We start from the raw sequence: 14145 nt of genomic DNA on the forward strand, positions 1-14145 counted from the left end.
CGGACGGACGGATGGATGGACGGACGGATGGATGGACGGACGGATGGATGGACGGACGGATGGATGGACGAACGGATGGATGGACGGATGGATGGACGGACGGATGGATGGACGGACTGATGGATGGATGGATGGATGGATGGATGGACGGACGGATGGACGGACGGACGGACGGATGGACGGACGGATGGACGGACGGACGGATGGATGGACGGACGGATGGATGGACGGACGGATGGATGGACGGACGGATGGATGGACGGACGGACAGATGGATGGACGGACGGACGGATGGACGGATGGATGGATGGATGGACGGATGGATGGACGGATGGATGGGACGGACGGATGGACGGACGGACGGACGGACGGACGGACGGACGGACGGACGGATGGATGGATGGATGGATGGATGGATGGATGGATGGATGGATGAAATATTTTCTCACATTGTTTGAGAAAAGCACTATACAAGCCTCGGCCAGAACAGGGATTGCTGGACTCGTTTTATCCGGCCTCGTCTACTACTCGGCCGTCTACCCCGAACTCGTCCATCAATCCCTTACTTCATGGCCTCTGCAGTAATGTACTATTACAGTGCGATGGTGGCATCACGATAAGTTAATGTTTATGTGTAGAGGAACTTGTTGTTTATCAGTATTTTATTCTATTTACAGTGCGATGGTGGCATCACGATAAGTTAATGTTTATGTGTAGAGGAACTTGACATTCTGCAGTAGTAACAAGTTAACAACGCATTTCTATATTGTTAATTTGCGTTAACTTTTGACTTACTTCCATACCTGAAAATTATGACTGTTTAAAATTAAATTACAAACTCAAAGACCCCCAACGCAAAAATATTATTGTTGAGACAAAGCTTTGTTTGGATTTCTTATTCTTTGCAGTTCTTCTAACGCTGATTTGTCATGAGGACAATTGAATAATTTTCTTTGATCCAATTCACAAATTGCAACACCTTGTAAACTTTTCACCCGACTTAAAGCCACATAAGCCTGGCCTTTTGCAAAAGTTTTTTTGCCTAAGTATACAACAGCCTTTTCCACTGTTGTTCCCTGTAATTTATGAACGGTTACAGCCCAACTTAAAATGAAAGGGAACATTATTCTTTCAATATTGCCATACCCCTTCAGGCCCTGAAATGTTAAACTCTGTGGCTGTATTGGAACCCATCCATTTTCTTCTTTAAAGCTTCTACCAATCGACTTATCATCAAATTCGATAAATATAAGTTTTGGGAGTTCCCCCTCTTCCAATTGGTCTCTTCGTAGTCCATTCCATTCCAGTTTCTTAATTATCCCCATACTTCCATTTACTAAACCCTCTGAGACTTTTAAATTCATCCGCAACATCACTCGAGCGCCTATAGCAATTTTAATAGAACTGACTAATCCTCCTGTACAGTTCGGATCTTGAGGGATAGATGAAAGATTTGGCTTTTCACCATAAGTAGCGGGTTCTTTAGATTCATCGTGAGCATGTAACGTATAAATTTTAACTGTTCTGGCCATTAATTCCACCATTTTCTCATTATAATCATTAACGAGTTTGACTGTAGGAAAAATACGCACAGCTTCTCCATCAGCAAAATCACCAATCAAAGGCACACGACTTCTTTCAAGCAAAATTTCATATTGCTCCATACTTAACTCACCTACGCGAAGGTGATTTAAAATATCAATAAATTGGCAATCGTTTTGCTGTCGCACGTTGGTTTTCAACTCGCAAAGCCCAAAATAACGCCATAGATGCGGTTCCCCTTGGAATGTAAACGGTTGTTGGAAACACCAACTCCCTTTGACAGGCGACAGCTGCATAATATCCCCGAAGATAATAATATTTACTCCGCCAAATATATCATTGCAGTTTTTTAATTCTTGCAATCGAAGATGAATCGACCGTAAAACTTCGTATGATACCATTGAGATTTCATCTATTATAAGCCACCGAATGTGTCGCCATTTTCTTCTCATATCCTCCAACCGCTGTCCTGTCATCTGTCTATAGACTGTAGCTTTACCTTTTTCAATTCCTAAACACAGTGCACTGTGGATGGTTTTCCCATTGATAAGGCGTGCCGCTACTCCTGTTGGTGCTGTTACTTCTACAAAAGTCGCATTTAATAACAGGTCTGTTGTTGGAGCGTAGCACCGACGAATATGCTGAACAATTGTTTTGAGCACGAACGTTTTTCCACAGCCAGCTCCTCCTGTCACAAATAACTTTAAAGGAACATTTTCATTAGTCTTCGTGATTTCATTTCGAATCCGTTTAGTAACTTCATCAAATATTCGTCTTTGATCTACATTCATACTACTGACCATGGCATGAAATTCTTCGTCTGTGATATTGATATGTAGTTCATCTCCGACTTCTTCTATTTCAATATCAACATCAGCCACTCTCGGGTCATATCCATCAACAATAGCTCCTATGTTGTGGTTATCGGCATTTTTATCGCGATCATTGCCATTAGCGTCATCAAATTGAGAATTATCAGCCAGTGCTAGCACTTGTCCGATAACTTGTTGAAGCTCGCGTTCTATATATTGAAACTGCTCAACAGAATCACCATGAAATGGGCGTAGTTCATGACGGTGTGCCATAAAAGCTTCTTCACATGTTTCGTAACCTGCCATCAAAATGTTTTCGTTTCGAAATGGTACATGAGCTACAAGATAACTATAAAAATAGCCCTCTCTGTCTCCCATTTGTGTGTAATACCGAGTTCTCAAAATAGCAGGTTTTGTTCGCTTTTTCATGACGCTGCCATTGAGAAGTCGGATGGTCGTTGGTGCGGCTTCAACACCTTCTTCTACGTTGTCGTAAGCTTCTGCATCTCCATCATCTTCATTATCAGTAGATCGCGTCACGTGTTCATAGTTTACAGCAAACTCTGCCAGACTCAGATGCTCCAGACTATCCGGCCTTTGAACATATTTATCAAATATATTTTGGTAAGTCTGACCATGGTCGCTGTCATAACGTAGAATCCTATATCGCTCGTGAGGTCGGCATGTGTTGACAAACACTACTTTGCGTGAACTGTCTCTCAATTTCAAATGACATAACCTGTAAGCACATTCACATGCCGACACTCTACGATGGTTTAAAATAGCCATTGAAACAGCAAACAATTGTCGACCAATATCACCACGAGATGCACGCACTCTGCTGACAGCGTCTTTTACAGCTTGACCCACATCCTGGGGCTCATGCTTAGACGTATATTTAGCAATATAATACGAAACAGCAGTAACATTTCCGCAGGCCTGGATATCCATATTAGCTCTCCAAAGCTTTAATATTTGCGGATTGTAATTGTTGACATACTGTTCTGCGGGACTTCTTTTTAAAATACAAAACCGTCCATTGTTCCGAATTGTTTCATCAGGTCCGAGCAGAGTCATTTGGTCACTTACCGGTCTAGGAAAATTAAATCGACAGTGTAGATCGTTTCTTTTCTTGTAACATGTTGATGAATGATTGTGGATTTGTACACGTTTGACGATTTCATTTAATTCGTCATCATCATTATTCAAAGAACATGAAATGGTCTCATTGATCAAAGATCTGCCTTCAGGAGTATCAAAATGTGGTGCATTTTCAATCCAGCATAACATATGCAGATGTGGACTTCCACGGTTTTGGAATTCTATTCTCCACCAGAAATCCACAAGTTTCCCACCTAACACATGGTGATCGTTTTTCAAAAACCTCATAAATGCATTGACACGTATCATGAATTGTCTACTCAAAGTCACAGGATGATCTTCAACCAATTTCTGTCTGTCACTAAAACTTAAATTGCTTGGACTTTCATTAGGTCTTCCGGCAGAAATCAGAAGTGCTTTCAGCATGTCGTCCCAGTTTAGATCATTGCAACTCAAGGTAAGAAACCATGTAGGGGGGCCGAGATTCTTAACCATAGCAATTAGGTTGGAGCATGCATTTTGCCAGTAGGCATTCGATCCCCGCATGCTCCGCATGTTGAGGTGAATATTTTGAACTAAGTTTTCTGGTAAATTTTCGCCTTGCCGCATTCTCAGACATACGCCAACATTTTGCTTAGCTCTATAATACTCCATTAACGACAAAGCATAAAAAAGATACTCATGTCTCTGAAAACGTGTATCGACTCCCATTATCCTAGCTTGACAATAATCTAAGGGTGTAATTGGATGACTTCGGTTTTCTTGAAATCCATTTCGGCCGTAAGGAAACAAATGAAACCAAGCTAATTCTTCTGCTCTTTTTTCTCGTGAAATTTGTAGTGGTGGTCCTGTTTTCCTACGCAGTTGATGAACAGGCAACTGATCACAGTTGCCATTTTCAATAACAGAGTTTAGCTCAGGAATAGGTTCGTCAATAGCCCGTAAAATTGATGACGATATAAGAATATTGGTATCCTCGTTTAATTGGCTAGACTTTTCTGGTGATAAAGAATTTTGCGAAATATGTGATTCTACATGTATCAAATCAGGATTTTCATTTAAATTTCCTATAACAGTTGTGTTAATCTTAGTGATGCTATATTGGTCGTCGTCAAGTCTGTTTTGCTGCGATTTTGGTATATTAGATTTTAAAACGGAGTACATGGATGAAACATCAGGGAAAGACATCACACAAGCTGCGCCATCCTGAGCTACACGACCTTTAGGTCCTCTTGAGTGTGAGTCAAACAGGTAATACAAGTTTTCTGCCTTCCAAATAGCTACCGAAATGCCATTACTTGTAAGGATTCCTCCTTGACCTGCATCACAATTATTTAAAAAATCCACTAAGCCATTTTGAAGATTTGGAAATCCAGCATCTTGGTTATTTATCCTTAGATGACCGCAAATTATAGTTGCCTCAGGAGGCACTCGTATTAAACATGAATGATTTAACACTTCAAAATTAGTTTGTAATTCTTCAGCACACAAATATTCTACATTTAGCTCAGCTACGTTTGGAGCCCTTCGAGAATGTATACTACTAGAGTATAAATGATCACCAGAAATCAAAATTGTATCAATTATATCGGAAGACCACGTCCCAACTTGTTTTATGTTTGAAACTGCAATGGCCACAGCGGCATTTGCAGTACACTGTTTACCTCGAGAAAAATCGCAAAATTTGGCATGACCTTGATGAAAGGAGCCTCTCAATATACGCCGATTATTTCCTATATCTTGATAATAAACTATTGATTCATTATTGTTTTCCTGTAAGTCATCCCGTAGAATATGGCAAATTTCATTAATATTGTAATCGTAACTGAAATTAATATTCACATTTCTATACAAAGGATTGTTAATGACAAGCCAATCTAATGCATTTTTTAGTTTTTGTATATTTACAGAAAAGTTACGTAATCTCTGTACTGATTCTAACTGTTCACAGACAATAACTAAACCAATACTATTCATTTGTAGGGGCAGTTGTTCAGCTATTTCTTCAACGTCCTGGCCAAAAAGTACAGCCTGACCATGAAAACCGCGCTGTCCGAAGCGACCACTGAGTTTGACCATTTTCACAAATGGAATTATCCTACTTAACAATCGTATTTCCATATCGGACAAAGTTGCAATTTCCTGGGGTATCTCGTCTAAATACATGGCGTTCCAGTAAGCTTGAGAAGGTGTTCTTCCCCTGCGAAGTATTCTAATGCATCTATGGCAAGCAGTAATAATATCGCTCGTCATCAATTCACTTGGTAATATATTTCTTTGTATATCGACAACTGTGATTGAACCTAACTGCTTCTTATAACAAAGTTTCTTACATATCATACAAAAAATCTCAGCAAACACTGTTATGGAACTTTCAAAATCTGTATTACACCTGGCTCTCCACTCTTGAAACTGTATTCTTTGAGAATGTAGTCGGCTATTTCTTTCGTTTTCTGTTTCTACGCTTCGAATCAGACTTCTACGCAGACTTGTGGTTTCGGAATTCCGAGCATGCCTCGAGGCACGTTGCTCAGGAGTCTCATTAAGCCTCGACTGAGCCGTAACCTCAGCATCCTGATTAAGCCTCGAGGCACGCTGCTCAGGAGTCTCACTAAGCCTCGACTGAGATGTAGCTTCTGCATTCCGAGCATGCCTCGAGGCACTTTGCTCAGGAGTCTCATTAAGCCTCGACTGAGCCGTAACCTCAGCATCCTGGTTAAGCCTCGAGGCACGCTGCTCAGGAGTCTCACTAAGCCTCGACTGAGATGTAGCTTCTGCATTCCGAGCATGCCTCGAGGCACGTTGCTCAGGAGTCTCATTAAGCCTCGACTGAGCCGTAACCTCAGCATCCTGGTTAAGCCTCGAGGCACGCTGCTCAGGAGTCTCACTAAGCCTCGACTGAGATGTAGCTTCTGTATTCCGAGCATGCCTCGAGGCACGTTGCTCAGGAGTCTCATTAAGCCTCGACTGAGCCGTAACCTCAGCATCCTGGTTACGCCTCGAGGCACGCTGCTCAGGAGTCTCACTAAGCCTCGACTGTGATGTAGCTTCTGCATTCCGAGCATGCCTCGAGGCACGTTGCTCAGGAGTCTCATTAAGCCTCGACCGAGCCGTAACCTCAGCATCCTGGTTACGCCTCGAGGCACGCTGCTCAGAAGTCTCACTAAGCCTCGACTGAGATGTAGCTTCTGCATTTTGAGCATGCCTCGAGGCACGTTGCTCAGGAGTCTCATTAAGCCTCGACTGAGCCGTAAACTTAGCATCCTGGTTACGCCTCGAGGCACGCTGCTCAGGAGTCTCACTAAGCCTCGACTGTGATGTAGCTTCTGCATTCCGAGCATGCCTCGAGGCACGTTGCTCAGGAGTCTCATTAAGCCTCGACCGAGCCGTAACCTCAGCATCCTGGTTACGCCTCGAGGCACGCTGCTCAGAAGTCTCACTAAGCCTCGACAGAGATGTAGCTTCTGCATTTTGAGCATGCCTCGAGGCACGTTGCTCAGGAGTCTCATTAAGCCTCGACTGAGCAGTAATCTTAGCATCCTGGTTACGCCTCGAGGCACGCTGCTCAGGAGTCTCACTTAGCCTCGACTGTGATGTAACTTCTGCATTCCGAGCATGCCTCGAGGCACGTTGCTCAGGAGTCTCATTAAGCCTCGACCGAGCCGTAACCTCAGCATCTTGGTTACGCCTCGAAGCACGCTGCTCAGAAGTCTCACTAAGCCTCGACTGAGATGTAGCCTCTGCATTTTGAGCATGCCTCGAGGCACGTTGCTCAGGAGTCTCATTAAGCCTCGACTGAGCCGTAAACTTAGCATCCTGGTCACGCCTCGAGGCACGCTGCTCAGGAGTCTCACTAAGCCTCGACTGAGATGTAGCTTCTGTATTCCGAGCATGCCTCGAGGCACGTTGCTCCGGAGTCTCGTTTAGTCTCGACTGAGCTGTAGCCTTTGCATCTTTGGCACGCCTTGTGGCACGTTGTTCAGGACACTCATTACATCTTTTAAGACTGTTTTGCTTTGCATTTATTGTTTGTCGTAAAATACTTTCATTCGAAATTTCGAACGCCCTCTTAAAAGCTTTCGATGATGCATCTCTTTCCAAACGACACTGCCTTTCGAATTCAGTTTCTTTACTTCGTAATTCAGCTTTACGAGTTGCTTGTGATTTCAAGAAAATCTCTCTCTCAGGAACATCCTGTTCAAGTTGAATCAATTTACGCTTTTTAGCTTCATTTTGTGCTTTTTTAGTTTTTTTCCCGAGTGCCATCTTGAAGATGTTTAATTATTTATCTATCTATCTCACTTCTACACGACTACAAACTATGTAGGTACGGTTGTTATGAAGGTACAATAATTAACATTTTAAAACACAATACCTACGTAATTATGCGCTATCATAGAGGAACAATTAAGTATACGACTTCTAACAGAAATTTACACAATAATTTATAATCTGATTCCTACCTATAATGCACTTTAGAAGTTATACATAACAAATTTATAATGAATTAATACTAATCAAAAGTAAGTAAACAAGAAATACTTAAAAGAAACAACTAAGGAGAACCACAAAATAATTAGCCAGTACTACCTATGTTATGTTTACATACATAGAAATTAACAATAGTCACATGAATAATTGTACACGTTATTTATATAAATAATGGAGTTCACACAGAAATGTTTACTTACATAATATTTACTTAAATAATTTACACGCTTTTTAATCCCTAAAACACAACTACAAACTGTTACATATATGCAAAGGAATTAAATCAAAATAATTTTAAACAAAGATAGGTATTATTAACTAAACTAGGTATTATATAAACGCCAAAACACGCTATTTAATGTGGTGTCTAAATATACCCTGAAAAATGCTCACAACTGTACTCTTAAATATAGTTAAGTACAAAAAAACTTAACTAAGTTTCCGACCAACTTACTTTGATACGATAATTCTTTTATTGCAAATCTAGTTAATTTACCTAGTTGTACAACATATAATCCAAAGGTAAGTTAAGTAATAACACTCGATTCGTTATTGTAGCAATCGTAAACAAAATTTAAGAAATCACCCTTAGCATGACTAGGTACTTAATGTAAATTATTACTAATAGGAAGAGTACCTACGTGAATTCGACCAAAACTCTAAGTAGGATATTAGAACTGAAATAAATGTTATCTATCACATTTTAATTACAAAATACGAAAGATAAATCATAATAATAATTTCAAGTTGCAACTCAAACAAAACCGTAGGAGCGGTGGTGCAATATTGTGTAGCGTGTCGTGTCTACTCGTACTAGTATTATAAGTACTTACTTAGGTTCTTAATCTACCTAAAATCTGAATACAACTACGTAATAAAAATTATACAGTATGAAATTTAAATACAAATAAGCTACTTAAGCAACGTAGGTAAATATTAAAAACAATGATATGAAAACGTTGATTTTATAAAACATGAAATATACTCGATCAAAAAATTCGCAAAGTGGACACGACCATCAACGACGTCTGCCCTCACGTGTCTGCCCGTTCGGGTCGCCGTACTTGGCGACGCCCCCCGCGGGCCCCGCGCTCCGTACCTATACTGCGTACCGCGCACCGCATGAGTAGCAAGCTAGCCTAGACGCTAATTAAATCATACTGCATAAAACATAGGCTTCATGAGTGAATAATACATTAAACTTTACTAAGCTATGTATGTCTGTACTAAGTAGGTATGTACAAATTTAATTAAGTTTTAATAATTATAAATTTACTAGCTATTTTTAACCCCTAACGAAAACACAGGTAGGTAGCTAAAACAGGGGCACATATTACTTAATCTCTGTAGTTTCGGCTGTGCGTTGATCAATCAGTCAGTCAGTGGGTTTCTTCTTTTATATATGTATAGATGAACACATAAATTAACAGTATAATAAAAATTCCACTTGAAGTTAGATGACTTAATTCAGTAGTTTTTGTGAACAGAAATATAATACATGTATAGATGAACACATAAATTAACAGTATATTAAAAATTCCACTTGAAGTTAGATGACTTAATTCAGTAGTTTTTGTGAGCAAAAATATAAAACAAAAGTGATAAAACTTATCAAAATCATAACCCATATTCAACTTTTACATAATAATTATGTGCTGCGGGGAAGAGGACCCTAACGAAGATCTCTCCCGAGGCTCTCGGGAGTCGGGACCATCAGTGGTCCGCGGATCATATAGATTGGGAATCTTTTCTCGCGCCTAAATCACTAAACCAATTATGATGAATTTTGGTATAGAGATAGATTGGACCTTTCAGAAGGACATTGGCTACTTTTTTAATATTCCGACAAATTTAATGGTTTCCGCGAGGTAGCGATACGATAACCGAATTTTACGAGGATGAAGTCGCGGGCAAAAGCTAAGTAGTAGTTTATAAATATATTAGAAACCTTGACTTGATCCTGAGGCATCTCCTGGAACTTGTAGGATACTCGACTCCCCAGCAAATTAGGTACAGTACAGATATCGTGTTCGGCTTAATTGGAATGGTATTTATAAGTTGGTTTCTATTCATAAGATTGACGGTCGTAATAAGAAACGGATTACGTATAATAAATAATATCCCAAAGTTTAAAAAACATGAAATAAAGAACTTAAATTGAAAATTTAAAAAACCCCGACACAAAAAAACGCTGACAAAAACGCCAGCAAAAACAGAAAAAAGAATTCAAAAATTTAAAAAACCCCCGACACAAAAACACGCCGACAAAAACGCCAGCAATAAATTGAAAATTTAAAAAACCCCGACACAAAAAAATGCTGACAAAAACTCCAGCAAAAACATAATAAAAAAGAATTGAAAAATGTAAAAATAACCCGACACAAAAACATGAAAAAACGCCGACAAAAACGCCAGCAAAATACATGAAAACAAGAACTTAAATTGAAAATTTAAAAAACCCCCGACACAAAAACACGCCGACAAAAACGCCAGCAAAAAACGCCGACAAAAAGGCCAGCAAAATACATGAAAACAAGAACTTAAATTGAAAATTTAAAAAACCCCCGACACAAAAACACGCCGACAAAAACGCCAGCAAAAAATGAAAAGTAAAGTTAAACGCCGACAAAAACGCCGAAAAACCGCCCGGAGTAAAAACGCCGCCAAAAAAGACAACTAAAAAGTAAAAAATAATTATGCGCTAGCTGTTGCCCGCGACTTCATCTGCGAAGATTTTGTTTATCACTCTCCCGCGGGAACTATGCAGATTTCTCGTAAAATTAGCCTATGTCGTTCTTCAAGGTCCATTCTATCTCAATACGAAAACTTATCAAAATTGAATGGTTTAGGCGTGAAAAGGTAACAGACAGAAAAACAGACAGACAGTTACTTTCGCGCTTATAATATTAGTATGCATTAGTATGGATGCAAGTATGGATTGGCCCTTTAAGTTCAATATAAGTGACTAGTAATATTTTTTTTATCTTAGCGTCGTTGGTGTCGGGGGACCGCTAACGTTAATACGTAAAAAATACAACATATGTTCTGTAGTTTTTGGTTAATCTTAGCGGTCCCCCGACACCGACGACGCTAAGATAAAAAAAATATTACTAGTCACTTATATTGAACTTAAAGGGCCAATCCATACTTGCATCCATACTAATGCATACTAATATTATAAGCGCGAAAGTAACTGTCTGTCTGTTTTTCTGTCTGTTACCTTTTCACGCCTAAACCATTCAATTTTGATAAGTTTTCGTATTGAGATAGAATGGACCTTGAAGAACGACATAGGCTAATTTTACGAGAAATCTGCATAGTTCCCGCGGGAGAGTGATAAACAAAATCTTCGCAGATGAAGTCGCGGGCAACATCTAGCGCATAATTATTTTTTACTTTTTAGTTGTCTTTTTTGGCGGCGTTTTTACTCCGGGCGGTTTTTCGGCGTTTTTGTCGGCGTTTAACTTTACTTTTCATTTTTTGCTGGCGTTTTTGTCGGCGTGTTTTTGTGTCGGGGGTTTTTTAAATTTCAATTTAAGTTCTTGTTTTCATGTATTTTGCTGGCCTTTTTGTCGGCGTTTTTTGCTGGCGTTTTTTGTCGGCGTGTTTTTGTGTCGGGGGTTTTTTAAATTTTCATTTAAGTTCTGTTTTCATGTATTTTGCTGGCGTTTTTGTCGGCGTTTTTTCATGTTTTTGTGTCGGGTTATTTTTACATTTTTCAATTCTTTTTTATTATGTTTTTGCTGGAGTTTTTTAAATAAAGCTGCACAATGCTTGTTTAATACGGCTTATCGTCGCTTTATGTTTCAAACTTTCTGCCATACAATTAATTATAATCATATCATCATAATATGCGTTCTGCTCACTGGTTAAACCGTGGCTAAAGTATGGAGTGGGCCATCGCGATTAGGACCTTCACGGTGGTGAACTACATTGCTACTAAAAAAAATATCAATATAAGTAAACTTAAAGTTTTCAATTTAAAAATTCGTAGAATTTGAATTCTTTACAATTTGACGTTATTCTCAAGCCTATTGGATATTTTATTTAGTAGTTAAAGCGGCTTTGTATGTACAAAACAAGTAAATGTTATTGACAAATGCCGGCGGTATAACGACTAGTACGGATTTGGAAATGCAATAATAGACCCCCTGAGATCCTAATGGAATAAAATGTGACCAACTTGGACGCACGTGCATACTTCATAATCTTTCACAGCACATGTACTTATTGCTAATTTAACTATGTACACACAACAAAATGATCAAAACATATCACAGGCTAAACCTTATCAGGATAAAGCACAGTGACCCACTAAAGCATAGGTAATTAAATTAAATATGTTGATGTTCCCCTGTGTATGTGTTAAACTAATTAAATCACATGCCAAACCTTTGGGATTTGACCAAATGGTGGTAGTTAAAAAAAACCGACCAGAGCGTGTCGGATACGCCCAAGATAGGGTTCCGTAGCCATTTCGAAAAAAATAAGTAATATTTTTCTAAGGATTTCGTATTTTATACGGAATCTTCCAAGTTTAGGTATATTTTATACCTTAGGCGGCTATTTAAGAGTAAAACTACTAATAATTCTCAAGCAAACTTAGCCGTTATAGTTTTCCTTGAAAGTTTGATATACCTTTACCATCCTGAATTTTTTCGTATTTTTCCACCCACCAGTTTAGATTTTAGGGGGCGCTAAATTTTAATGAAAATTTGTACTTTAAAGTTGAATATTTCGCAAAAAATCACCCTTAATGGTTTTAAAAAACCTATCAAACGATACCCACACTATAGGTTGGATGAGAAAAAAAATCACCCCACTTTACGTCTATGGGAGATATCCTTAAAAAATATTTTTTTTATTATACCATTTTTTCGGCATAGTTTGCATATATATCCGTGCAAAATAACAGCTTTCTAGCATTCATAGTCCCTGACCAAATCTGCGGACGGACGGACAGACAGACAGACATGGCGAAACTATAAGGACTCTGCTTTTGCTATTTTGGCTCCGGACCCTAAAAAGATGGAAAAATCGCGTACCTACGTGGCTGCGGTTTACCATGATTGCTTCGATGTAGGTAGGCGTTCCCCAGCCATAAAAATACAGTGAACGCAAATGTCAGAGCAGTAAAAGCCTACTTTTATCCAATCACAGGAAAATTGCATACGTTCATACATACATACGTGAAAAGAACGATCTCAATGATCCTACTTATACGTTAGTGGTAATGGGGTGAACATTTAGCTAGGCAACCTGAGAGGCTTTTTTTCGAACGAACTGTTGCTGTTAGCCTCAGACAGCTTTTACAGCTTACCGGAGAGAGGGCGAGCTGCCAAACGGGTCACCCAGCAAGGGATTATTTTAACTTAGCCTGCCAAAGGGTGCTCCTATGGAGCCGACCTCGGGCTTTGGACGTTATGGAAGAGTTAAATGCATGCAATCGGTATTTGTGAGTTAGATGGGTTGTACTATGTCATCGGATGCATCACCTCTCAGTTACAGTAGATATTTATACAGCGTTTGCCAGACGTGTTATCTTTAACGCCACTTACTTTAAATAAAAACAAGTTAATCCTCTCCTTCATTTTCAGGTATAGTCCTATTCAACTGGGTGCAACTGGGGCTCACGGTGTTCGGTCTGTTCATGGTATTCGACCCACTGGGTTCGGTGAACTATGGAGACATGCAAGATACTCCCAACCAGGTGCGGCATCACAGGAAGGTGACGGGACTGTGGTCAAGGAGATTCCGATGGGCGTTCTGTTGGCTGAAGCGCGACGAACACGGAAAGGAAGCTTTCCAACAGGTTGCAGGTAAATATTCGAAATAAAAAATAAAAAAAAACAGAAAATGTACTTGAACTTTTTTGTGTAAGAAATCGTGCCAGTGATATTCCATAGTCCTCCAACAAACTCACAACAAACTAAATGTACAGTCAAAGACAAAGAAACTGAATTGTGTACCAGGGAGGAACCGCTGTGCTACTGATGTCATGTTATACGAGTACGTACGAAAAAAACATATATTGAAACTGGTTATGAAAAAAGTTTCCGCTTATTTAGTGTTTTACAAAATATTTATGGCAATTGAAAATGTTATGGTTTTTAAATGGCTTTTTATAGTTTTTTGTACAAGTTCTGAATACTTTTTGTACATTTTTCGGCCCGGAAATACGATTAAAATGGAAATAAAA

At 39.4% G+C, this 14145-nt stretch overlaps 2 protein-coding genes across 2 annotated transcripts in view; one reads left to right on the plus strand and one right to left on the minus strand.

Annotated features, from left to right (window-relative positions):
• Window positions 1–14145, plus strand: part of LOC141442401 (octopamine receptor beta-1R-like) — a gene marked incomplete in the record, with an annotated part of 143786 nt that overhangs the window by 125756 nt on the left and 3885 nt on the right.
• Window positions 864–4064, minus strand: LOC141442518 (uncharacterized). Its single transcript, XM_074107540.1, has one exon. It carries the CDS (start codon window positions 4062–4064, stop codon window positions 864–866), a length of 3201 nt encoding a protein of 1066 aa, XP_073963641.1.

Source organism: Choristoneura fumiferana, chromosome 25, assembly GCF_025370935.1.
Source record: "Choristoneura fumiferana chromosome 25, NRCan_CFum_1, whole genome shotgun sequence".
Classification (NCBI taxonomy): Eukaryota; Metazoa; Arthropoda; class Insecta; order Lepidoptera; family Tortricidae; genus Choristoneura; species Choristoneura fumiferana.